The following is a 25,299-nucleotide window of genomic DNA, read 5'->3' as shown; positions in this document are numbered from 1 at the left end:
AGGGGAAATCTGGCTTTTTGTGAGCTTAAACGAGTGTTCAGTGCAACCAGATGCTGCCTGGTGAAGTGCACTGGAATCCAAGTGGTAACTGCTGGGTTATGGACCTGAGTGATTTATCCCAGTGCGCTGGCTTCCTGCTTTGCATTGAGAACAAGGAACTGAGCCCTTTTTTCTGTTCTCATGTGGGGTTGCCGTGGGTCTGAGATCCCAGAGAACCCTGCTGGGCTGGCCAGCGGCAGGGCAGTGCATCCACTGAGGCTGCCGGAGGCACTGGGAGCAAAGCATGGGATCGTGCTGGGTGACATTCTCATTGTGGGTGGCATTTTTATTTTCCAGGTGTTTCTGTGACCTCAAGTAACACGGGTGTGCCTGATATCAGCGGCTCAGTCTATAACAAGACTCAGGTGAGCAATGCTGGACCCTCCTTCATGGCCCAAGGCCAGGCCTGTGACTCCCCTTCTGTTCCCAGGCTGACCAGTCTCAGGGTCAGCAGGCCATGGCATCTGTAACACTGGCTCTGTTTGCTGCTGGGCTTGTCCTCTGTCACACTGTTCCTGCTGTGTCAGCTCCTGACAGCAGCTGCTGGCAGAGGCTCAGTGCTCCCTGTGCTGCACGCTGCCCAAGCTGCCCCATGCCAGCACCGTCCTGGGTGCAAATGGAATGTGATGGGTGATAGGATTTTTAGTCTAAATAGCTCCCAAAGCAGGAGAGTCGAGGGGCCTCTCGCTTTTCACCAGAGGAACCAGGCAGTAGTGCCCATCCCTATGCCCAGGAATCCCTGTCCCACAGTCTCCTAGGGACATTGCTCATTGTGCAACTTCCCAGCAAAGCAGGAGGTGCCTTGACAAGCTGGGCACTGGGCTTACATCCAGCTCCTGTTTGCTCCTCCCTGCACCCTCAGACAGGGTAATTGGTGTCTGGCTGTGATCCATACTTAACAGGTAGCAAGCCAGCTGTCAGCTACGTGCTTAGAGTTAGGCATCAAGCTTTGGCCAGCAAGAGGAAAATATTACTTCAAGTTTTTGCATTTTTGTTGGACTGCCCTGGGTAGGTCAAGTAGTTCCAGGCTGAGCCCACTCAGTGTGAGAAGGACTGATCAGGCAGCTGCTGCCATCCCACATGCCTCTGAATGAAAAGAGGTCAGGGAAAAAGGAACACAATAGCCATGAAAATAAAAATGTCAAAACCATTAGTGCAGAAATATGGGTGAGAACAGGAGCTGAAACTCATCCTCAGGGGTGCTGTCAGGTATTCAGTGTGACCTGGCTTGCTCATGGGGTCAGTCAGAGGTTCAGGGTATGTGTATTTGGGCCACTCTGTTTCTCGTCTGGCTTGGGCTGCTCACATCAGTCTGACACTGTGCCTGTTGCCTCCTGTGCAGACGTTTGACAAGCAGGGATTCCATGCTGGCACTCCGCCTCCCTTCAGCCTGCCCTCTGCTCTTGGATCCACTGGGCCCCTGAACCCTGGTGCTGCCCCAGGTTATGCTCCAGCCCCGTTTCTTCATATCCTCCCTGCACATCAGCAGCCTCATTCCCAGATGCTGCATCACCACCTTCAGCAGGATGGGCAGGTGAGTCGGCCGTTCTGCCTCTGCAGCTGCCCAAGGGCATTGCTCCCCCCATCCCTGCAGGGTCTTGGGGGAGTTGTTTTTTTCTGGTGTTTGCTTTGCTCACTGGGAAAGGGCCTTGGCAGCGATTGCAGACTGACAGACTTGATGCTGTTGGCCAGCCTGGGAAGGGAACCTCATGAAGTTCAGCAAAGAAAAGTGCCAAGTCCAGCCCCTGAGGAGAAACAGCCCCATGCACCAACATATATTAGGGACCACCCAGCTGGAAAGCAGCTCAGCAGAAAAGGCCCTGGGGGTCCTGGTGGGCACCAAGTTGACCATGAGCCAGCAAAGTGCCCTTGCAGCAAAAAAGGACAATGGGATCCTGAGCTGCCCTAGGCACAGCATTGCCAGCAGGTTGAGGGAACTGATCCTTGCCCTCAGCTCAGGGCTGGAGAGGCCACAGCTGTAGCATTGTATCCAGTTCTTGGCTTCCCACTATGGGAGAGGTGTGGACACACTGGAGAGAGTCCAGTGAAGGACCATAAGGATGATGAAGGGACTGGATCATGTCTCGTGTGAGGAAAGGCTGAGAACTGGGACAGTTCAGCCTGGAGAGCACTGAGAGCAGATCTCATCAAGTGTACAGAAATACCCAAAGGGAGGGTGTAAAGAGGAATGGAGCCAGGCTCTTTCCACTGGTGCCCAGTGACAGGAATAGAGGCATTGGGCACAAACTGGGACACAGGATGTTCTCTCTGAACATCAGGGAACATGTTTTTACTGGGATGGTGACCAAGCACTGGCACAGGTTGCCAAGGAAGGTGGTGGAGTCTCCATCCTTGGAGCTATCTGGACATGGTGCTGGGCAGCAGGCTCTAGGTGATACTGCTCGAGTACAGGGGTCAGACAAGATACCTCCAGAGGTCCCTGCCAGCCTCAGCCAGGCTGTGACTCTGTGAAGAGCCCATCCTGATGTGGAGTGTGGAGAGATGGGCTGAGGGGTGAAGCTGAGGCAGGCGCTGCTGTGCTCTGCTTGCGGCAGGAGAGCAGGACGTGAGCACTTGGACTGGGGGAAAACAAAACATCCCCTTGTAGAGTACATGTCAGCTCCAGTTTGATTTCACCTGCACACTTGTTTCCTCAGTCTAAATATTCCCTGGAAGAACAGAGTGTTCAACCTTGGGAGTCCAGAAGTAGGACATGCTTTTGCACTCCAAATGTGTGACATCCTTGCCTGGTGTGCCACCTCTGTTCACCTTGGGAGAGCTCCTTTGCTGTCCCCAGTCCTGCTCCTCACTTTCCTTGTGCTTGACCCTGTCTTGGGTGGCAGGCAGTGGGATGGTGCATCTCTAAGCTCCTGCTTGTTGTCCCTGTGGCCGTTCATCCTGGATTGCAGGATGCAGTGGTGTTGCAGGGCAGGAACGGATCCATTTTGGGGGTAGCATCTCTGCGTTGGTGGGTGTGGGGGCTGTCTCAGGTGATGTTTGGGTGGTCCTGTCATTCCTGGGAGCTCTGGGGCTATGGCAGCTGATGCCCATGTCTCCTTTGCTTCCCATTTCTAGGGTGGATCTGGCCAACGCAACCAACCCAGCACCATGCAGCAAAAGTCTCAGGCTACCAAAACCGCCTACGGCACTTCTCCATACTGGACAAACTAAATCCGAAATGGAGGAAGGGAGAGAGAACGAAAGGAGAGGAGGAAAAAAGAAAAAAAAAGAAAAAAAAAAAAAGAAAACAAAAGAGAAAAAGGAAAACAAAAGCCGAAGCCCATTCCTGGAATTATTAGAAGAAGTAACTGCTCAGCCAAGCGTCTGTGCAGGGAGAACTGCAGCCAGCCAGCCATCCTCTGTGTGACTCGCCTGCTTCCTCTTTGAGTTGCTGTTGTATGTAATATATTTATGTATGTATTTGTAAATGTAATAGAGCCTAAATGTGGTTTTCTGCATCTTGAAGCCTCTTTTATTTTCTTTGTAGGAAAACTAATTATTCATTTTCCATCTGCACCAGGGCATCCTTCCTTCCTTGTTTGTTTTTTTTTTTTTTTAAGCTCTCTGGGTTTTTGAGCTCTGTCAGACAAAAGACAAACTGCACCTTTTTTTTTTTTTTTTTTTTTTTAGAGCTGGATCCCATTTATTGAATGCAGTTCTAAATTCAGGCAAATAAGGAGACCTGCCCTTCAAAAAAAGCAAATCAAGATGTGTCCTGTTGGGTTTATATCTATCCCCAGCCCCCAGTATAGCTGTTATTTTAAAGAGGGGGAAAATAAAAAAAAAGAAAATTTTTTTATCGGCCTTCCCCTTTCTTTCATCTCCTCCCTCCCTCCTGCTGTGCAAGACAAACTGTCATGGGCTGTTTTGTCATTGTGGCCTTGAGCTGCAGCCTCACCTTTGAATTTTTCAGTTTTTTGATAATAATAATAATAATAAAAAAAAAAGGACAGGGTTTTCTGTTTTGTTTTTTTGTTTTTGGTTTGTTTGGGTTTTTTTGGTTTGGTTTTTTTTGTTGTTGTTGTTTATTTGTTTTTGGGGATTTTTGTTGTTGTTTTTCTCTAGCAAGAGACTGGATGGCTCCTGGAACCTCCTTTGCATCATTAGAGGCAAAAACTATGTAGCGGTTTCTTAAATAAAAGTATAAGCTGTGTCTTGTACCTCTTTTTGCCCTGAGCCACCCTCCCAGGAAAGCCAGAGCGACTGGATGGAAACTTCATCTGTCCCTCCCCACTTTTTTTAAAACAAAGGCCCTCGAGGCAACTCCTGGTCCTTCTTGTCCTACACCAGTCCATTGAATGTTCTAGGATTTTCATTTCTTTATAGCCCTTCCTCCACCTAATAAAGATCTGAGCATATCACTGGTGTTTGTCTGCATTTTCAAAGGCTCCAGGAGGAGTGTTACAGCCTGTCCCTTTCCACCTGCTCCTGCAAAAGGAGCTGAGCTGGGAGGGTAAGAGCAGCAGGTGGGTCTGACCAAGGTGAGTTCCCTCGAGGGCCGGGAGCTCTCAGGCAGCTGCAGCAGGGATGGGATCAGGGCAGCACCCTGACTCCCTCCAGCAACATTGTCTCTGCCCTTGAGTCCTCTGGGGTGTTGCTGTGAGTCTCTGTGGAGCAGCTGGGATGGAGAGGGAGCAGAGCTGCAGCACTGCCCTCCCTTGCTTTGCCCACGAGATCCATGGGCTGCACTGGGAGGGCAGTGGTGAGGGTTCCCAAGGGAAGTCTTCTGCTTATCCTCCTGCACAGCAGAGGAAGTGGGTAAATATGTAGCACACAACAGGCAAGGGATTCTTTTTTCCCCTCAAGATCCACAAGAAAAATTGTTTCTATCCTGAGAGCCACTTTTCATTCTCTGTTACCAGCTCTCAGGCCCTCTGGGACCCAGCTGTCACCCAGCCCTCCCCCAGCCTCTGAGCAGCACAAGAACTGCCCCGGCCTTGCTCTGCCCTGGCTCGGGTTTTGACATTGGTTGAACTCCAGCAGCTGCTGCAAGCTCTTAGCAGCTGCTGTCCCACTGCCACCAACTTTGGGATGTCAAGGAGGGCAAGGATGTGTCTGCAGGCTGGGGCCTGTCAGTTTCTACAAGGGCTGTACAAGCAGCTGTGGCCTTACAGCAACAGCACCTCATTTACCCGTGGTCTGAGCTCCTGCCTCACAGGAGTTCTTCTTCACAGAAACCCCCCAGAGCTGCCTTCACACACTTTAGTTCTTGTTTATAGATATCTGGTGCTGCCCTGCGGGTGTAGCTCAGTCCTTCTGTGTGTGTCAGGGTCCAGAAGTAGCTGGAGCTGGGGGAAGGCAGCAGGTGCCAGTTGGTGCCAGCCCACAGCAGCCCCTGAGCCTCGGATTCCTGGCAGAGCCGCTGCAAAGACTCCTGTCAGTGCTTCTCCACTGACCCCAGCCAGGCAACTTCCATCCTCAGCCTGGCTGTGAGCACAGAAAGGACAGCACACGGACTGTGCTGTCCTGCAGCACCCTCCTCCTCCCCAGCACCCAGCAGCCAAAGCAGCTCCAGCACCTTCCCAGCTGCTCTGAGGTCCTGCCCACAGGCAGGACTCAACAAGGTGTTCTGCCCTTTCCCTACACTGTCAGTTCCTGCAGGACTCTGCAGCAATTTCCCCTCTAAGCCCAGTTCCAGGCACTGATGGCAGAGTGGAGGTAGCCCAGCTGCACTTGGCTGTCAAGGAAAGGCAGGGGAACCCTCCCCCCCTCAATGCTCGAGAGGCAGGCGAGTTTGCCAGATGGGCTGGAGCTGGAGGGAGCAGCTCCTGGCAGTTCTGGGCAGCCCAGTGCTGGAGAGCCAGGCAGGAGATATAAGCAAGCCAGCTCCCAGACAGCACCATCCCTCTGTGTCCCATTCCCCAGTATGGAGACTCTTTTGGGAAGGCAGCTCCAAAATGCCACCACCATTCTTCCAGCACAGCTGTGCAGCCAAAGCAGTTGGCCCCAACTACATTTGACTGGGCAGTTGCTGCACTGCCATCGATGCCAAGTGCAGCCAGTGCAATTCCCTGACGTTTGTCCCGCTAATTTTAGCCCAACTGCAGCACTGAGGCACAGCAAACACACTTCTCCTCTCCCGGGCCTGCAGGGAACAGCGTGGGCCAGGCAGGGCCAGCAGCCATGACCTCAATTTCTCTGCTAGGCTTCTGCACGAGGCCAAAGCCATTCCCTGCCCCAGCAGTGGAGGTCCCTGCTGCCGTGTCTGATCCTTTCAGGAGTGCTGAGCTCCTGCCCTGCCAGAGCACCGACCACCAGCAGCACCACGGCCTCATGGCAGCAGCTCTGACCTATGTCCTGCTCCCCTGCTCCAGTCACGAATCCATGAACCAACTTCTCACTGGTCTCCCCCTTCCTGACTTAGGAAGACTAAATACAACAGCAAAGCCCGTGGCCTTTTCCCAAAGTCCTCCTCTAAATCAGCTTGTTTGTTAGTCTTAGGTGTGGGCAGCTGTCAAACAGTGGCTTTATTTCCCAGTAACCTCGCAGATTTCTGTGTATGGGTGTATGCATTGATACCAGAGCAGCACTGAGCTTGTCATTCAAAGCTCTTGAATAACCCAAGCAACGCAACCAGGGAAGTAACAGTACAGAGATATTTTCATTTCACATTTTTATTAGTAGACAGATGTGCAGAAAAGACAAAATATAACTACTGAAGGGGAAGACAACACAAAAATGCATCAGTTAATTCTTTCTGGTAAATTATACTGAAGAAAAAAAAGGAAAACATCTGGGAATTCAGCTAAGAAAACTACTAAGAAATCTAGTGTACCCTGCTGGTTTCAGAATGGTTGAAAACTGCATTTGAAGGGACTTGTAAGTTGCAAATGTAAACGCTAATATTGGCTGAAACAGGAGAAAAAGGGTTAAGAAAAAAACCAGAATACACAGAGTAGGTAAACATTTTTCTGCAATCATCTCTTAAATAGTTTCAAAAAAATCCCCTCATACTTCAGTTGTATCTGAAAAAAAGGAAACCAGCAAGTCAACAAGCAATGACACTGCACAAGACAGTGGGGAAGAGAAATTAGTCTGGTTATTGTCGGAGCGCTCAAAAGAGGTTGCTTTCTTGTCTTTAAAAAAGGGTAAAACAAGAGTCATAATAATGCATCTTACAACACCAAGCTTGGAAATACAAGTCACTGGAGAGTATACAGTGAAGACGGTCAAAAGTACAAGGGAAATCCTGAAAGATGCAGTATCCTCATTTCCAACCCAGCCATCAGCACAGCCAGCATTGCCACACTCTGCTCCTTCACCGCCCTCAGCCACCTGAAAGCTGAAGGTTGGTGCCCCTGTCCCGGGGTGGCCCTTTTGCCACCCCCGGTGCCACCCTTGCAGGGCTGCTGTGAGGCTGGGGGTGCCCCACACTCACTGGCTGCAGGGGAGCCCCGCTGCCGGCTCCAAAAAGCACCTGGGGCTGAGTCAGTCCTTGCTGGAAGGTGGAGCTGAAGGAGCAGGACACCTCAGGAGGGTGCAGCTGCCTTTCCAGGTAACATGCAAGCAGGAGGGCAGAGGGACACGGGAAGCAGCAGGGACAAGGAATCACCACTTGGGCTGCCTCCACTCCCTGGGGGCAAACGGATGCACATCCCTGGGCAGGGGCTGTCCCTGCTGCAGCAAACCCCTGCCACGCAACACTGAAAACAGATCTGCCTTGCTCATTTCACAGGGAACCCCACAGGCCTTCCTCCCCTCCCTGAGGGCTGCCTTCCCCTCCTCTCCCTCCAGGCAGCACACTCGGAACTTGCTCAGTTTTGCCCGGGGCACAGCTGATCCCAAACAAAGCCTGATCCCACCGAAGCACCCCCCGGAGAGGCCCCAGCTGGTGACGTACCATGGAAAACCCTGAGATACATGGAAGAGAGGAGCAGGCCCTGGCCATGGTGACACCTCTGTACCTGTGGGGACTGAGGGTCTCACCAAAGCAGGGGCGGCACCCCTGAGCTGCTCTGGGGCTGCCAGGGCTAGCAGCCCATCCAGGGATCATGCACAAGGTGAACTCGGGGCACTGCACCACGGCCAAACATGAAGAGCTGCAACACAGTCAGGGTGCTGAGGGACTGGGGAAGAGGGTTCTGAGACAGGAACATGCATGATTTGATCCCCTTGCCCACGATGGAGGGCCCTAAGCTCTGCCAAGAGCTCCCAGAAACGTGCGGGAGGGCGAGCTCAGGGCACCAGCTGAATGAAGCATGATGCTGAAGACAGACCCTGCTGCTGGTCTTCCCTTCCAGCCTAAAAGTCCCCCTCTCTCCTGGGAGGCTGCACACGGTTGCCTGTGCCCCAGCCAGGTGGGCAAGGGAGAGCCCAGCACCACCCACCCTCTGCCCTGGGGGGCACTGGGACAGCCTGGACACCTCAGGCAGGCAACAAGGGGAGCTCCGACCTCTGCCAGCCCCGCAGAGCCCGAGGGGCTGCAGCAGAGCTGCACTGCCCCACAGGTGACCTACATAAGCAACAGAAAGCTGCGCAGGGCTGGGGCTGCAGGAAGCAAGGGCTGCTAGAGTGAGCACTGGGGCAGGAGGCTACTGGTCTCTCCTACTGCCAAAAAAGAAGTTCAGGATGAATGGTGGCCCACTGGGCAGCAGGATTCACATCTGTTCTCATCCCTGCAGAGAAGGGCAGCCGGCAGCAGATGCCAGCAGAACAGCTAAACTGAACTTCTGCAACCCTATCCTAGTCTGAAAAAAGAACAATGAAAAAAAATAAATAGCAACCCAGGGCTCAGTTGTACAGACGTGAAGTGTTAAGTGTTTATTTTAGGGTTCATCTCACAAGCCTTTTCCAGAGACAAAGCTGATTGTGCCCTCTGGGGCTCCAGGGGCCAGCTACTTCCTAACTTAGCAGGCTGAAAAGGAATACTGTACCTTTCAGTGACATCCCATCAAGCTCAACACACAGTAGCTTTACACTCTCCGCCCCACACCTCATAAAGGAAAAGCCACCACCACAAGGCTAAACGAATGTACACACGCTATTATTGTAAATGGAGCAGCTAAACCTTGGCAATTTGCTTCGTGGGGATTTTTTTTTCTTCCCAGTAAATGCAGCACTTGAGCTCCTGAAAACCCGGCTTCCAATGGGTTTGTTCCAGCTTTAAATACATTAAACATCTCAATGCAAGACTGTATTTAATTCAAGAATCTAAACGCGAGCAAACCTGTTTTGCTGTGAGCGTTTTGTAGAGAAGTGAAAAGGGGAGTTTCTTTTTTAAAAAGAAATCGTAATACAGTGATGAAAGGGTTAAGAATGCAAGAATTCAGACATTCTGTGGAGGGTCTCTAAGAGGTCCATAAAAAAGGAGCAAACAGATCCATACAACAGGAGACAGCAGGAGACAAAGTTTTGTGTTGGGTTTTTTTTTTTGTTTGTTTGTTTTTCTTTTTTTTCATTTTTTTTTGACACCCCCCCCCCACTTTTTTTGCTGGACTGCTGCTAGGTTACCGCTGCTCCCTTCTGGCCTGAGTCGGCAGGGCAGTACAGGGGCATAGAGGGAGCAGGTCACGACTCCTCGTTGCCAGAATCATCATCATCGTAACAGTCGGCGTCCTCCTCCTCCTCGTCCTCGTCGTCAATGTCGTCATCGTACAAGTCGTCGTAAAGCAAATCTGAACTGTTGTCATTGGAAGGCACTTTAGTTTTGATGCAGTACTCTGCCAGTGTAGTGGGGACCTTCACGCCATCCTTCTCTGCCTCAGCTTTGGTAGCCAAAACCTGTTTCCTGTGGGGAGAAGGACACAGCGGGAACGTGAGCAGGGCCGTGTGCCAGCGGCAGCTCGGCTCGACTCCCACCTCCCGGCCAGCCCCCAGCCCAGCCCTCCTGGCAGCTCAGAGTCAGGAGATTGGAGGTTTGGATAAAGCACCACAAACAGCACTGGAAACACTGATTTAGTTCCTGCAGTCCCAGCCTTGGGAACATGCCAAGGGTGTTTGCAGCAACATATGAAATCTGTTATTTCACAGGACTCTACATAAGAGACCTGCCAGAGCTCAGAGCAAACTCCATTTGCTACAGGAGGAATGGTCAGGGATTTCCTATGATGATTTATTGACTCCACCCTGACAGCTCTACCCCTGTGTGCTCAGAACTGCAATTCCCACAATTGCTTTGGCAGCTCTGAGCTCCAGAGCAGTCGAAGCGTGTGGCTGCACCCCGAGGCACAGTTGTAACCCCAGTGCTGCCTGGGGCTGGCAGAAGCCAAGTGTTTCCCATCCCCCCAGGACAGGCTCTGGCTGCTACCTCCCAGCAGGGAGGAGCAGATGGCAGCCTCGTCCCCTCACCCACCCGCCTGCTCCTCAGTCTGCCATTCCGTGTGCATGGAATACATCCAGCTCCGCTGATGCTGAGGGAGCTGGAGGACTGAACCTCCCAGCTCGGCTCTCTGCACAGACACACTGCCCTGCCAGCTCCAAAAGGGGCACATCCTGCTGGCACAGCTAGCACAGATGTGGCCTCAGCCAGCAGTCCCTCTCTGGGCTCTGCAGCAGCCCTGGCTCACACTCACATCATCTCCCTCCGGCTCCTGATGAACCATGAACTTCTCAAGGGGCAGCACTGAGCAGTGCTTCCAGCTAATCAAACCCAGCTTTGCAAGGCCTTGCCAAATCCCACTGATAGTCCTTCGAGTTGGAGGGACATGATTATGATTCATGCATGTATTAAGCACAGGAATTAGTAGGATACAGTCAGTTTCCACCACATCCCAAGCAATGCAGGGCTCAAAAGGCAAGCAGGGACTCCGACTGGGATTTACAAGTAGCCAATAGGTTTTGCAGAGCATCATGACAGATTAGTCTGAAAAAAGGACCATTTAGAGACATATTAGCCCAGTCCTCCTGCTCCAGAAGTTTGCACTGCTTCTGTGCACTGAAAACTCTGGAGTAACCAGACGCATGGACTTGGAATAAGATGATAAAATTCATTTCCAAAGAAACAACTACTGCAAGAAACCGGTTTCAGCAAATTCTGGAAGCACCCTGTTTCACAGGATTCAACACAGGAGGCTGGTAGCACAGCATCCCACATGGAAAAGCTTACCTTATGATTTCGGCGTACTCCTTGTCTTTTCCTTTACTGTCCCTCCATTTCCTGAACATGACTGATGCATCCACGTTGGCTGGGGAGAATGTGTTGGGCTCATTAAGCAAAGAGATTACACTCAGTAAGATAGTCCTGAAAGAGGTAACCACAACAGCAGAGTCAGAGCTAACGCACTCATGGGTTCTGGATGCCGACGACTTCTCTGGATGATGCATCAAAAACTTGTTTGAAGTCAAGTCTTAAGCTGAGAATAATATTTTAAGTGAGAGCAAGTATTTATGAACCTCACACCCTGGCCATCCATGAGGAAAGGTGACACAATATAAACCTCATGTGACTGCAGTTCAATGTGTCTGTGCACATGTTTGTGACAGGGCAGCAGGCAAAGCTGCAACCAGAGCAGAATTCAGCTTGTCCACACCACTCACAGATGGTGTGGGGCTGGAAACCTGCTCAGTGAGCCTGTTCCTGCTGGCATGCAGCCTCCCAGCAGGAAGCCAGGTTGTTTGCCTGCCCTGCACAGGGAGAAGAACCATTAGGATCCAAGGCCATCAGAAAAGGTTGCACTGCTTTGTCCCTGCCCCACTGGGTGGTAAGAGGCTGAGACCGTGGGCAGGTCTCTTCTCTCCTCAGCTGATGCATCACTAAACAAGCTGCAGCAGCAGCAGCACTCGAGCACAGCAAGGGGAAAGCAGTGCAGATGTTTTTCAACACCCAGGCCAGCTGCCAAGGCCCAGAGGGATTCAGTTGCTGGTGCTCAGCAAAGCCAGCATGAGCCAGTCATGCAACCCCAGCAGACAGACAGCCTTCCAGGATTTCCAGCAGCGACCCACACCTCGCCAGCTGCCCTGCTCTGCTGGCATTTACCAGGGGCAAACACCGCCCTCTTGCCTAAACCCTTCTCTTGTAGTTCCTACAACCCTCTGCACTTCAGCCCTTGTGCCACAACCAGCACAAACATCAACAGCGAGCCCCACCAGGCAGCTCTGCACACCTGGACACCGCAACAGCTCCACCTGCCCCAGTGGTACTGCCAGCAACAGCTTCCCATCCAAGGGCAGGGAAGAACAAGAGACAAGGGAGAAAGTCCTGAAACACAGCAGTACACAACAGCCCCTTTGCAGAACTTGGTTAAAGGACACTTGGAGCCACAGTTGTATTTGCACTGATTGAGGGGCATGCTCGGAGCAGCACGTGCTGAGTGAATCTACCAGATCATAAATCTGGGATGCAATTCCAGGAAATGCTTGGTCATTTTCTTTTTCTCATTCTTTTTCATTTTGTTTTTCTCATTCATTGCTGATTTTCTTGAAAGGTTTTGAAACTAAACACTTGTGTCTGACCAGACTAGCATGGCTATCAGAAGAGTCTTATACAATTTATTTTCCAAATTATGTAACTCTGTAGGAAAAGAGATCTGCAGCTCTGGAAAAAACCTGTCTGGTCAGACTGGAACAATGGGCAGAAGAGATCATCTTCTACTTCATCTCAAGAATTCATTTAAAAGCCTTTGATTCTCAGCAAAGAGGCTGCAAAGCCACCATGTCAGCTCCAGCATCGTGCAGCAGCTTTACTGTAGAGCAAAGTCGATGGAAGGCCAAGGACAAGAATTCATGTCTGGATTTAGCATCTGCTCTCCCACACTTCCATCAACAGTGAGGAGAAGCCAATATTTCCACTGCAGTGCCCAGACTCCAAAGTCACTGCAAAGCTACTTAAATACAGCAAGGCAACTGCATTAGAGGTGAATCTCTCTGAGCTCCACATTCCCAACCAGCACATCAGATCAGCACCATCACTGCTGATGTCCTAAAGATTGGACAGTCTTGTCCAACTCAAACCTGGCTGCTGTGGATAAGCAAGGGGAATAAAGTACAGTAACAGAAAGGCATCCCAACACAGGGAGTCTGACAGGACAAAACCATTAAAAAAGTTTAACCACGTGGGACTGAAAACCTCAGCATCAGGTACAAACTGCATGGACTGGACGCAGGCTGAGGCTCTGCCAGGGATGATGCCAGGGATCACATTCTATCATGTTGTTTCACGCAAGCTGACAGAGTAAAGACTGGTGATTTCAAGGCTGGTTCTGCTTCCTTACATCCCCCACCCCATTCTGGGGAACACCGAAGTGTTTTGAAGAGTTTACAGTGCTGTTGTCTTCAGAGGAGACTCTATACATCTCTTTACCACTAGGGAAGAGCAGCCAGCACAGGCTCAAGGAAACAGATCTGTTAAGGGCCTTTTCCTCTTCACATATCAACCAAAGGCTCAGAGACAGAGGGATTTCATCCCAAACAGACATGAGGTAGATAGGATGTGTTGGTTGGCAGCACCAGCCAATTATATTCCTTGTGGAAAAAGGACTTTTTTTTTTGTTCCAGCTGCTATCCACATTGTAGCCTCTCAGAGCCACCTTTAGAGGTGGGCATAGATTTGTCCTTGCACATTTTTGCTCTCCACTGTAAGTTAAAAGTTTTGGCTTAGGTTGTACTGATGGTTACGTTAGTACACTGAGCTTTTTGCAGAGTCTTCCCCAACCTCAGGCAGCCAAAAAAGTCAAGAAAAATGGGAAACAAAGCAATAGCGAGACAGGATATCATCTATCTGCACGAGATACAGATGTACCAACTTCTCACATGCTGTGCTGAGTTCTGGCCTGTGCAGCTCAAGGACGGGGAAGACACAGGGGAGATGGAGAAGGGTAAACAGAATTATCAAAAAGCCTCAACTGTAAGCCCTGACAACACTCCCTCAGCTCCATGGGACACAGGGAGCAGTTTTCTCTGCCACAGATTACAGCTGCATTCCTTAACATCTTGCTGGGTGTTTGCTGTATTTATATTTACTCATGCCTGCCTCATCTATCTCCCAGTGATAGGAAAGTCCATACTTGACTGTGTTTAAAAAAAACAATGAGCCTCCTTGACACCCTTAGAGGTGGAAGCACAAGTGCTCTCAAAGTTGAAGAATGACATTTTTCCCCTTTCAAAAACTTCAACCCTGGTCATCTCTGGCAAACAAACACTAGAATGCCTCTGGTACTCAGTGATCCTTTGTTCTTTTGGCAGGAAGAAAACTACCCAACTAACTGCTCAAGATACCACTGCAGCAGGACAGGAGACAGACAAACAACAGAAGGCAAACAAAAGGCTTCTACTGGGCCTAAATACGCAAAAATGTATTTTTCCATTAGTGGTATCCTGAAGAAGATAACAATGACTGGGAAAGGCCAGAACATTTGAAATAATTTGCCTTAAGAGCATGAAACCCTGTGAACAGGACAGAAGGCTCCACACTGCCAGCTCAGTATCAGGACACAGAGCACCTTCAGTACCTTCAGACAGCCTGGTAAATCTGGTTTCCACTTGATTCAAGCCTTAAAACCCCAAAGCCTTAAATTCCCTTCTAAGCCTCTCCCAACCTAGACCCTAGTCTTGTAGAGACAACAGGCCTTTGAAGTCAGTGTTGCACATCATATTCACAGTTACCTGACATTTTGGGTAGGGTTCCACCTCTCAGATGGCAGCTCTCCACTTTGTGGGTCATCTACAGGTGGGTGAAGAATTGAAATACATACATCTCCATTCTGCAAGACAGAAAAAAGCACTGAGAATAGCCTGGCTTGAGGCTGAAGTCTGGTGATTCAACTCCACCACTCTGGCTACCTCCTGAGCAGTTTAACCTTGTTGATATGAACACCCAAAAAAAAAAAAAACCAACCCCAAACCCAAACTGGTAAGAACTGGAAGTGGTTGTCCATTCATCCTGGATCTACTTTATTTATACACAAGGGTTAGTCTGCAAATTGGCAAAGAAACCAACCTAAAGTCAGAGACAGTCAGGTTTAAAGAATGTAGCAAAGCAAGCAAAAATAGTAATAAGACAGCATAAAACTAAATTGGTCTCCAGATAGCAAGTACTGTCATAGTGACAGAAATAAGCTTTAGTCACAGGAGACCCAAAGTAGGGTTAAAAAAATCTGGTGTTCCCAGTGGTAGCTGAGTTAGCTACAGGAATTTTTGAATTGAAGGGTTTATCACTCTCTACTAGCTCAGGTATGAAAACATTTGTTCTCCCAGGACACAAGGATGTTGAACAGATGGTGTGGGGCAGGCTTACACTGCTCCCCTAGGACACAGCTGTTCAAAATATCAGGTGAAAGAGCAGGAGATGTTCTCTGAAGGTTTCACTGAAAATCCCTTCCAGCACGCGAGAGATTCTGGCAGCATATGGAAGCCATACAGCCACGTAATCCCCATTATGTGTTCTACTCACCACTGTTATGGCCTGAATATACATTTAAAGCTCCATAATGCCTACCATTTATAAACATTTGAGGAAGCCTGTAAACCCAATTCTCCATCAGCAACAGCCCTCTGACACAATTACTTTGTAGGAATGCTGTGGCATTATCCATCACATCTGATATCCTCCACTAAGGTGCTCCAGGGACTCATGGGGTGGTGATTTACTTCAGGATGGGGTGAAGGTGCAGATGAGTCCTAAGGCCAGCCAGCAGCTACTGGCCTCCCCAGGCCCCACTGGCTTGCTCTCCCTTGCTGCTGGGGTGATGTACAAGTTCCTGGAGGCAGTCCCACACCTTCAGGAGGCACAGCCTGAGCTGAGGGGCAGCACTCACGCCGCTCCCGGTCACTCCAGTCCAAGGCACAGGTTGATGGCAGGATCAGTCCTGCTTAGGAATCCAGGCTGGCAGCTCCCCACACACCTGGTCTCAGGCCCTTCCAGCACTGCTGGAGGGCAGAGCAGGGCTGCTCACAGAAATAGCATCTGTGCCTTTGAGCCCAAGCCAGTGATCGCAGCCACAGACTGCAGCAGCTCACCTGAAGGGCCTCGCAGACATTTCAACTCACCTTGATTAACAATGACTTTTGTTTCATAGCCAAACAAGATCCTCCGTCAGCGTTGGAGGGTTGTGATCAGGATCCAGATTTCAGTGGCGTACTAACCCTGCCAGGTTTGCTAATCTAGCCAGCCCTTGTCACTTTGAAGCAGGTTTGAGTGAAGAACACAGCAATGCAGCACCTGGAGCTGCTGAATACCACAGCACATACTTATGTTGCTGGAACAGTTTGCCATAAGAAGGCAGTCTCCTTTTTAGGACTCCAACAGGCTTGTGCAACCTTGGAATTTTTTTAGTATCATTTTAAGGTGAAGTTAATTTTACCAACGTTAATTTATGTTCCCAGCCCATTACGGTTTTTTTAATAATTTTCTTTAGTTTTTCCTTTAACCACTTCCTGGGAGAACACAATGCTGGTGGCTCAGAGAAGGCATCACAGCACTTGGCAGAAGTTCCTGAAGCGATCAGGTGAGCAGCATGTGAACAAGCAGATATTTGGCAATATGAAGATAATAGAGGGAAGCAAGGATATGAGATGTTTCCCTCTTGCAATGATCAGTGTTATGTGTTTGGGAATTGCACTGCATTAGAGTCTGGAAAGGTAAAGGTGTAAGGGGGCCTGGTGAGATCAGCACAAGGTTTTGGGATCAGGGTAGGAAAGGGGTGAGCCTTTCCCTACATACATTTTTGAAAGATACAAACAAGGAGGATGAGGTATTCATCTGCCAATGGGAAACAGCCACAATTCTATCTAGGACTGAGAACTCTTGTGTCATAAAAATAACAAACAAGTGAATGCAGTTTCACCAAAATTCAACTAGATGACCCAAGTAAAGTAGAGATGGGAAAAATACACCTTACTCAAGTCTCACTGATCAGAACTGGAACATCAGCCCCAACCTCTCCAATCTGATCCCACCAGCAGATTCTGTAAACTGCTGTTTTCTTTCATCTTCCTTGCACTAAAAGGGTTTCTTCTTTTCCCTCCTCCTGACAAACCCTCAAACCTCAAGCACTTTGCTGAGTTAGTCTCAGTTTCATTTGGAGTTATCCCAGTGCCTCATCTTCATTGCTTAACTGTTGTTTCCAAAACAGCCTGCAAGCTGCTTCAGATTCCCTCAGCTGCAAGAAATACTGCTACAAACACAAAGTACAAAGCTGAGAACTGAAGTATTTCAAAGGTAAACCCAAAATATACCCATCAAGTTTAGGGTTAGTTTCTCCTCCTACCTTCAGTTGTTTCTAGAGTTTCTAGAGCCAATTTTTCATCTTTCCCACCAGGACTGGGAGAAGTCCTCTCCAAGACTCCTTTTGTACATGTCATTTTGGTAACCATTTCCCACTTGCCTCCTGCAGGAGGATTTCTGGATTCAGAATCAATACCCACAGTATGGGTCTGCAATAATCTGCAGGTCTCTTTATTTACAGATTGAACTCCCATGTAACTGGAAGAGCCTCACAGAAAACCACCATCTTTGGCTACATGCAAGATTCTGTGCCAAGTACAAAGTTCAAGTGAGAAAACTCATCTGAGGATGTCCCTGGGCTTAGGGCAATCCCCATGAGCAGTCAACAATTAAAGCTGATTACTATCCTGTTCTGCACTGAAATTTGGCAAGGCTTTTAGCCATTTTTTACTAAGCCATCGGTGTTATCACCATGATACCGGAAGCACACCCATTCCAAACTGGGTATTTAGCAGCAAGAACTGGTCAGAAAAGGGCTTTCCAAGCCCAAGGCATCAACTGAAGCCATCATTTGTTCAGGGGAAGAAAGAGAAGTGACATTCCTCTTTTCAAGTGGGTCCAAAGGAAGCCTGCAGAACCTCTCATAGGAACACCTGTGATAAGGTTACAGACCTGCACCAACAAGAACATTTTTGAAAGGTCTCTAGGTCCTCCAACTATTCGACCAGAGTTCCTGGTAGGCTGACACTTGTCTAGGATATCCAAAAGTTCAGCAAGGATTCGACTCACTCCACTAAAAGTCCAGTTTTGAACCAAAACAGGGCTTCAGCTTTCAAATACAGCTCTACTAAACTGGGTATTAATATTGAACCAATTGCCTCTGCACAGAACCACTCCCCTTCTGGACCTGCTATGTGGTTGTACCATGACCCAAATATTGACAGTCCACAGCCTTGACTACCCTCTGATTGTGACACACACAGGTAGTGAGTTTAAGATTAAGGAAGCAGAAAGCCTTCTCACGTGCCTGAGAAAGAGTTTTTTAAAAAACACCTTACCTCATAAATGTTGGGGTGCCACATTTTGGTCAGGAATCTGAAGGTAGGTGGTGAATATGGATAGTCGATAGGGAATTTAATGTGAGCCTGAAAAAAGAGAAAAATATTTTAGTTATGAAACAGAACAAAAAAGAGCAACAAGCAACCATTATGTGAAAAGATTGGAAAAAACCCCCACATCATCAGGGCTACTAAACTGCTCATTTTATGAGGGGGGGGGGCACGTGGACACTGGTTTATAACCCTACATAGGTTCTTATGAGCAAAATGCTAATTGAACAAGAAAAATCTAAACACCCAGGCTGGTAATGCTCAGAAAACAAGCCAAAAAAAGGCATTTACCACGTCCTAATTCAAGAAACACTATTCAACAAGTGTTGTTAAACAGGACAAAATATACTGGAAAAGTTATAACTCAAGATACTACTGGGTTTAAAAGTAGGCTAAAAAAAATGTTTGCTGAGTTGCATAGACCTGTTTTACATTTGGCTGTGCAAATATTTAAAATTATTCTTTCCATGAGGAAAAAAATTTGTTATGTAACCGAAGTTTTTTTTGCCTTTCTTGTGCCAAAGTTAAGCTGGTCCATCTACCTGTGTTCCTAATATTATGTTTTGCCACCACAGGCATTTTTAAGTCTCAATACTATCTGTATCTGTTTAACAAATCAGTGCAACTCGATGAACTGAATATTGATGGGCAATCACAGCAAAGATTTCCTTCCAGAGGTCAGCAACCAGCTGTGGGGCACAACTCTGAGCTCAGTCAGTTGAGAGAAGGCTGCAGAGATCCCAGCTCTGGATATTAACTTCTCTGTCTTGCCATTCACAGCAGTCTGAATCTGGACTGAACAAGTGCCCAAAATACTCCTCTCTAAAAAGGGGACTTGCTGCGCTTTGGAGCACAAACTCTTCCCTGGGAACTGTTCAATCTGCCAACAAAGTCCCACCACCAACCCAGTGTGGGATCCCCAGAGAAGCTTCTCCTGGCCCTGTTCCACGGCCAGGCTCATGTGCAACTGAATACGAGAAGAGACCCCAGAAGCAAGATTGTGAGAGCAGAATTCCAGGCTGCCCCCTTCCACTTAAGTGCCTAACCATGCCACTTGGGAACAGGGTGCTGGGCTTGTTCAACAAGACAAAGTTTTATTCCCAGAAACAGAAGCAGACAACGGAACAAACGGATTACTGAGCTGTGAAGTACTTGGCTACAGTTTTACTTATCTGCATACACCTTTGCCTTGCGACCCAAATTTTATACGGGGTCAGAGTGCCAGGCAGCCAAGAAAAGAAGGCTTTCTGTTCACCTTTATGTAAGAAACTCATCAGCTCACGTGGCTGTACGGTCTGTACATGCCTGCCCATGATAGTGACTGTAAGTGGGTATGTTGCAGCAGCACTGAGTCCTCACCCCGCAGTCATTTGCCACAGCACACTCTCAACCTAGAGGTTTAAGATCTGCTTAAATCCCAGCCCACGGTTTAAGGTCAGTTGCAGGAATGGCATCGCTCCAAGAGCAGTGAGCAAATGCCTCTTGTCACCACACCACTGCAGAACAGAGCAACTGCTGCAGCAAGGACATGCCTACAACAAGCCACCCTGCACTGGGAGCAGAGCAGAGATTTACCCAGGGCAGAGCATATCCACTCCAGTTCAGGTTATTGCATCATGTAGCTGCAGACTCATCGGGACTACTGGGGTTTTCCCAAGAAAGCCCATTCCTGTGCCTACATGCAGTTTCGTGAGATCTAAGATATAAAACAGGCCATGGACTGAGATTAAAAATGCAAGAGACAACAAAACTCGGGATTGAGCTATCTACAAGATTTCTTGGCAGAATCTGTCTTCTACGCAGGTGTAGTTTCCAGGAGACGAAACAAAGAGCACTGTGACAGCAGAGTACCAGAACTGACATGCTTATATCCCACATGGATGGTCAAGGAGTGCAGGTCTCATTTCTCTCAGTAAAAACCCTCTGTTCTCAAACTGTCTAACCCTGAGGGTTTTCTCTCAAGAAAGCCTCTCTCAAAGCTGAGCCTGGAGCACCAGTTATGGTCCCTGTATGTGATGCAGACTCATGCAGAAGCTGTGGAGCCTGGAAGACTGTTCCAAACTTCTAAATCCTGTTGTACAGACACAAGTCTTTAGTAGAAGAGACTACCGGCCTACAATAATTATCATGTGGTGTTGTGTCACGTGAAGGATGCTCTTGAGCTCTAGGGCTAGAAAATGCAACTGGAGAAATTAGAGAAATCTTCCCACACGGATGCAGCTAAGACACTGTAATCCATCACATATTTAGGGAAAGCAGTCACATTATGTGTTGATAAGCTATTTCTAACTAGCCTGTAATTGTTTAGCACATTGAGATGCTGTACTGGAGCATAAAGCCAAGTGAAGCTTCTCTACAAACCTGATTTCAGAGCCAAAAGACGCCAAAACATGAAACCTCACATTACAGGCTGGGATTTTTTCCAAACAAAAAGAGCACCACTTTCAGTCCCTGTGGTGAGATCATCCAGAATTTGAAAGTGAAACCAGATGCTTTTCCAGGCCATTACAAACAGGTCTGAGAGAATTACTCCACATCTCTTCTGCCAGAGGAAGCATGGGAAGTTATGTAAGCCCACTCTGCTCTCACTGAACGCTATTTGAGTTTCTGTGTGGGTTAAGCAAGCCAAGAAGTTCCAAGACAAGCTGCAAGACTGCTTCCAAAGATGCAGCAACAGCCACGATCACAGGTCATTTTTTCCCCATTGAAAACCTGATTCTAAACACGTTAAAAAACAAGAAGACCAAATTCAACAATAAACTTATTTTCTAAACAGAGCTCCCAGAATGGTTTCCTCCCTACAACTTCACTGGATGTAAGGCAAATCAGCTCATTTCTGTTAAATTCAGTCAGGCTGCTACGTACTAGAGAGTGGCAGTTTTCAGGCAGCTCTGTTACAGCCAGACAAATTTAGGGGGACTAAATGTGCAGCTCAGTCCCCCCCCCCAGCAAGTACCCAACCGTTACTGCATTCACCATAGGCTTGACTCCCCTAGCTGAGCTTAAATTGGAGAGAAATAACTCTGTTTTGGTGTTCTGATTTTAGCCAACTCCTTGTCATGGCTCTTTGACATCACTGAACATAGTCAATAGCCAGAAAGGTGGAGACCAGCCACCAGCCGTCCCCTCCTTCTCCAGTTTATAATTGGTCACACTTATAGTCCCTAGAAAAATAATAAACTCCTCTCAATAGTCCAGCCTGGCAGAAGATCCAACCCTTTACAGGCATTTACAGCTACTGCACAAGAACTTCAACGTCCAAGCTACACCATGGCATGTATTTTAAGATTTCTACCAGCACGGTCACTTTGTTTCCTGTTTTACTGCCTTGCTCCCATGGATCCTCAAAAATGACTGCACTTCAGGTTTGTAACCTTTCTTTTATTTCAATAAGGTGAAGCCACAGATTTCGCTATGCATGCCAGAAAATAAGAGCCTCACTAGATCCCGTGTTATCTGACTGAAAACACAAACCCAGTATTTCTACCGAATTATTCACTGATTGAGTCAACCCCATGTAGCCAAGAGCATCCTGGCCTGGATCAGCAAAGGGTGGCCAGTGGGACTAACATAGGCAGGACTCCCTCCAAGCTTCAGCTGTCTAGAAATTCAGTACTTGTAGCTGTAAATGACACTTGAGTAGTCTGACACGGATTTCCTACACTCCTCTCAAGCTGACAAAACCTAGAACCCTGATTTTCAGGTAGCAAGGGTAGGAATGGTGAATCCATCCTACCTGCCCACTATAGAAAACTTCCTGGGGAAGTGCACACAATTCCTGGAAAGCCACCAGGATCACAACTCATCTGATTTGAGGGTAATGGGGAGCATGAGCAGCTTCAACAGTGGCCAACACAGACTGCAGCTGCTCAGTGTTTCTGGAAGTGCCACTTACAGATAATTTTTATTTCCAAACATCACAAGCTTAATGCCAGCCCTATGAAAATACAGCATCAGTGAAGCCAAGCATCTTTTGAACACTGTATTTAAGATCAGTTACAGAGGAAGTGCTTTGAGTTTCTAAGTTATTTTGCAATTATTTGTAATTATCTGCTACAGCCAGCCCACGGACAAGCTCCTACTGACTCTGTGTGCAGGTACCATCACGGTCTCTTACAGATCACCCACCCTGCCCTGGTACTTGCAGGCAGCACAAGGTATCCCCGTTTTCCTTCGTAACAGGATGGCTAAGTTCCTTGCTGTGCACATTGTCCCTTTTCGTAGCAATTCCCACCTGATGATGGCTCCTGCTCCACACACTAAACATGCAGGAAAGGCAAGAATAGGAACCACAGGCCACTACTGGGTTAAGATCTAATCACACAAAATGCTTTACTGCTTCTTGTGCATCAAGCATTGGCACGATTCATCTAATGGACTCTTCCACATTAAGCCTGGATTAGCACATGCAGTGTTAAATACTGTGTGCCAGAAAACACGTTCAGTACAGGTCAGCAGGCAGTACCAGCAGCCTTTTTCTCACATCCATGAGGTTTAAAGCACATCAGTATTGTCCAGCTCAGAACCTGTAAAGCAGCACTATAGCTAGACATCGTCAACTATTTGATGAGGTAAAAATGAATATACGACCAACATTGCTATTTCAGCTCCAGTTATTATGACTTAGGACATAAGTAACTTCTTCTGGCAGGGCTGGGCACTAGACTGGTATTTTAAGCCCAGTTTTTGCTTCACTTCCCACCAGCACTGTATCAATATTTATTGACATCTGTTGTGCTATGAGAGAAATAGGAGCACATCCCTGATCCAAGATGAGTGACCAGGTCAACTAAGTCTTGTGAGTCCTGAAAGCTCTCTTAGTGCTGCAGTGGCCATACGAACAGTAAGAGCAGCAAATCTCTTATATCCTACATTACACCTGCACCTCTTCAGAAGGAATTTGAATCACAAAGATCTGAATGTGAAAAATGATCTCACGAATAAGATGTGAAGCTTCTAAACCAGAAAGAAAATCAAGCTATAAGACAGCAGGGTAAAGATGAGTCAGGAAGGGGGGTGAGCATACACGATCAGAGACTGGTTTGACAGGCACGAGCCCATTCTTGTTTTACACTAAATCATATCTTATATACACTTCCTAATTTAGTTATCTAGGGCAATACTAAAGATGTTATTTCCAGTGGTACAAACTAGGTTTCCTTTTATCAAAACTTCTTTTAACAGTAAAATTTTATTAAATATTTATCTATGCATGTAGCTATGTTCATAAAGCTGAGATTCTTGTCAAGTCACTCAACCCAGACCAAAGCAGAAAGCCTGCTGACCATATGATGGTCAAAGTTACAATTACACCTTTAGAAAAAAGGGCTTTCGCCCACATATTAGTATTTTGTTCCTTTGATGTGAAATCAGGACTAACAATAGACATGAAATCATAGTTAAGCTGAATGATACGAAGGGAATTCCCTACACCCTGTTAAGCTGGTTTGCATCCAAGCTCCTGCAGACTTGTACATTCACACTCCTGCTGCCTGGGTTATCTCTCAAGGGACTCCAGAAAATAAAACTGCTCTGAACAATGAAGTTAGAACAAGGAGTGCCTGGAAACCAAACAATTTTCTTCTAACATTACTGAAAAGAAGCAAAAGGATTTTTTTTTTTTTAATATTGTCTCCCTTTGATAATGTAGAAGTTCAGTCTAGAGATGCTACTCTTCACGGCAACAACTGCTTGTGGCAATGCTACTCATCTAGAGACCGAGTTAGCCTGCAAAAGCCTGTGTGTTTAGTATTTCAAGCAATTCATCAGTTAAGAGAAGATATTTCTTCCTTGCAGTGGATTTTACTTCAGGGACAGTCCATGGCATTGCACAGCTAATTGTGCTGTTCAGTCTGAACCACACCACCACCACTTCGGTTTTGGCCAGAAATACTGTCCATGCTCTTGAGCCAAGGAACATCCAGATTCAGAGCAGGTAGTTGTTAATGCTCTTCCATGGACAACTTCCTAGGGACAGGCTGGAAGCAGGAGTTCCCCTTGTCCAGAGGCCACCTGCACACTCCTGAAGCTGTTCTCCTTCCCAGTCACACAGCCAAGCACGGCCCCAGGTGCCCATCTCCAGCCACACACACAAACACATCAGTCCTGCCAGGCTCAGGGTTTGACAGAGGGGTTTTTCCTGCCTCAACTTTATGTCTGTAGTTGACTCTGGACAGATGCCAGGTACCCACTAAAGCCACTCTCTCATTCTGCCTCTGCAACTGGACAGAGGAGAGGAAAAAAACCCAAACAAATACCTAAGGATTCATGAGCTAAGAGCTGGGAGAGGTCACTTACTGATTACCTTCACAGGCAAAACTGACTCAAAGTGGGGATAGTACTTAAATTTATTACTAACAGGATCAGAGCCAAAGAGCAAGAAATAAAACAATCTTAAAAACACCTTTCCCCCACCCCACATTCCTTCCATGTTCTCCCTTCTCCCCCCTAGTAGTGCAGGGGGACAGGAATGAGGATTGTGGTCAGCTGTTGTTTCTGTCACTGCTCAGGGAGAGGAGTCCTTCCCCTGCTCCCATGGGGTCCCTCCCACGGGAGACAGTCCTTGATGGACCTCTCATCCCATGGCAATGGATGTTGTCCATCCCTTGGGCAGCAGCTCTTCCCAACCTGCTGTCCCATGGGTCACTCCTCCATGGGGTGCAGTCCTTCATGAATGAGCTGTACTGACGCGGGTCCCCCACAGGGGCCACAAGTCCTTCACAGGAAAAACCTGCTCCAGTGTGGGCTTCCCTCTCCGTGGGCTGCAGGTCTCTGGCAGGACCTGCTCCATCTTGGGCCTCCCACGGGATCACAGCCTCCTTCATGCATCCACCTGCTCCAGCATGGGCTCCTCCATGGGCTGCAGGTGGGTCTCTGCACCCCAAAGGTCCTTCATGGGCTGCAGGGGCACAGCTGCTCCACCATGGTCTGCACCACAGGCTGCAGGGCCTCAGCTCCGGCGCCTGGAGCACCTCCTGGATTGACTTTAGTGTCTATGTTGTTGTTCGCATGTTCTCACTCCTCTCTTCCCTGGTGGGAATTCTTTCTGTGCCA

The 25,299-nt window shown here is 48.3% G+C and overlaps 2 protein-coding genes across 12 annotated transcripts in view; one reads left to right on the top strand and one right to left on the bottom strand.

The window, feature by feature from the left end:
- Positions 1–3,343, top strand: part of UBAP2 (ubiquitin associated protein 2) — a 136,228-nt gene extending 132,885 nt beyond the window's left edge. For all 11 annotated transcript variants that reach the window (XM_064641362.1, XM_064641370.1, XM_064641367.1 and 8 more), the window contains 3 exons: positions 337–404; positions 1,382–1,573; positions 3,115–3,343. In XM_064641362.1, the coding sequence (XP_064497432.1) occupies positions 337–404; positions 1,382–1,573; positions 3,115–3,210 (356 nt within the window). In that variant the 3' untranslated portion in view covers positions 3,211–3,343. The remainder of the gene's footprint in view (positions 1–336; positions 405–1,381; positions 1,574–3,114) is intronic.
- Positions 3,344–6,637: 3,294 nt separating this feature from the next.
- LOC135407559 (ubiquitin-conjugating enzyme E2 R2) overlaps positions 6,638–25,299 on the bottom strand; it is a 54,020-nt gene continuing 35,358 nt past the window's right edge. The window contains exons 2-5 of the mRNA XM_064642698.1: positions 18,196–18,282; positions 14,578–14,675; positions 11,084–11,218; positions 6,638–9,766 (exon numbers count right to left, since the gene is read on the bottom strand). Of these exons, the coding sequence (XP_064498768.1) occupies positions 9,547–9,766; positions 11,084–11,218; positions 14,578–14,675; positions 18,196–18,282 (540 nt within the window). The 3' untranslated portion in view covers positions 6,638–9,546. The remainder of the gene's footprint in view (positions 9,767–11,083; positions 11,219–14,577; positions 14,676–18,195; positions 18,283–25,299) is intronic.

This window comes from Pseudopipra pipra, chromosome Z, assembly GCF_036250125.1.
Source record: "Pseudopipra pipra isolate bDixPip1 chromosome Z, bDixPip1.hap1, whole genome shotgun sequence".
NCBI classification, from domain to species: Eukaryota; Metazoa; Chordata; class Aves; order Passeriformes; family Pipridae; genus Pseudopipra; species Pseudopipra pipra.
Note: the sequence above shows the minus strand (reverse complement) of the source record. Positions and strands in the feature narration are given on the sequence as shown.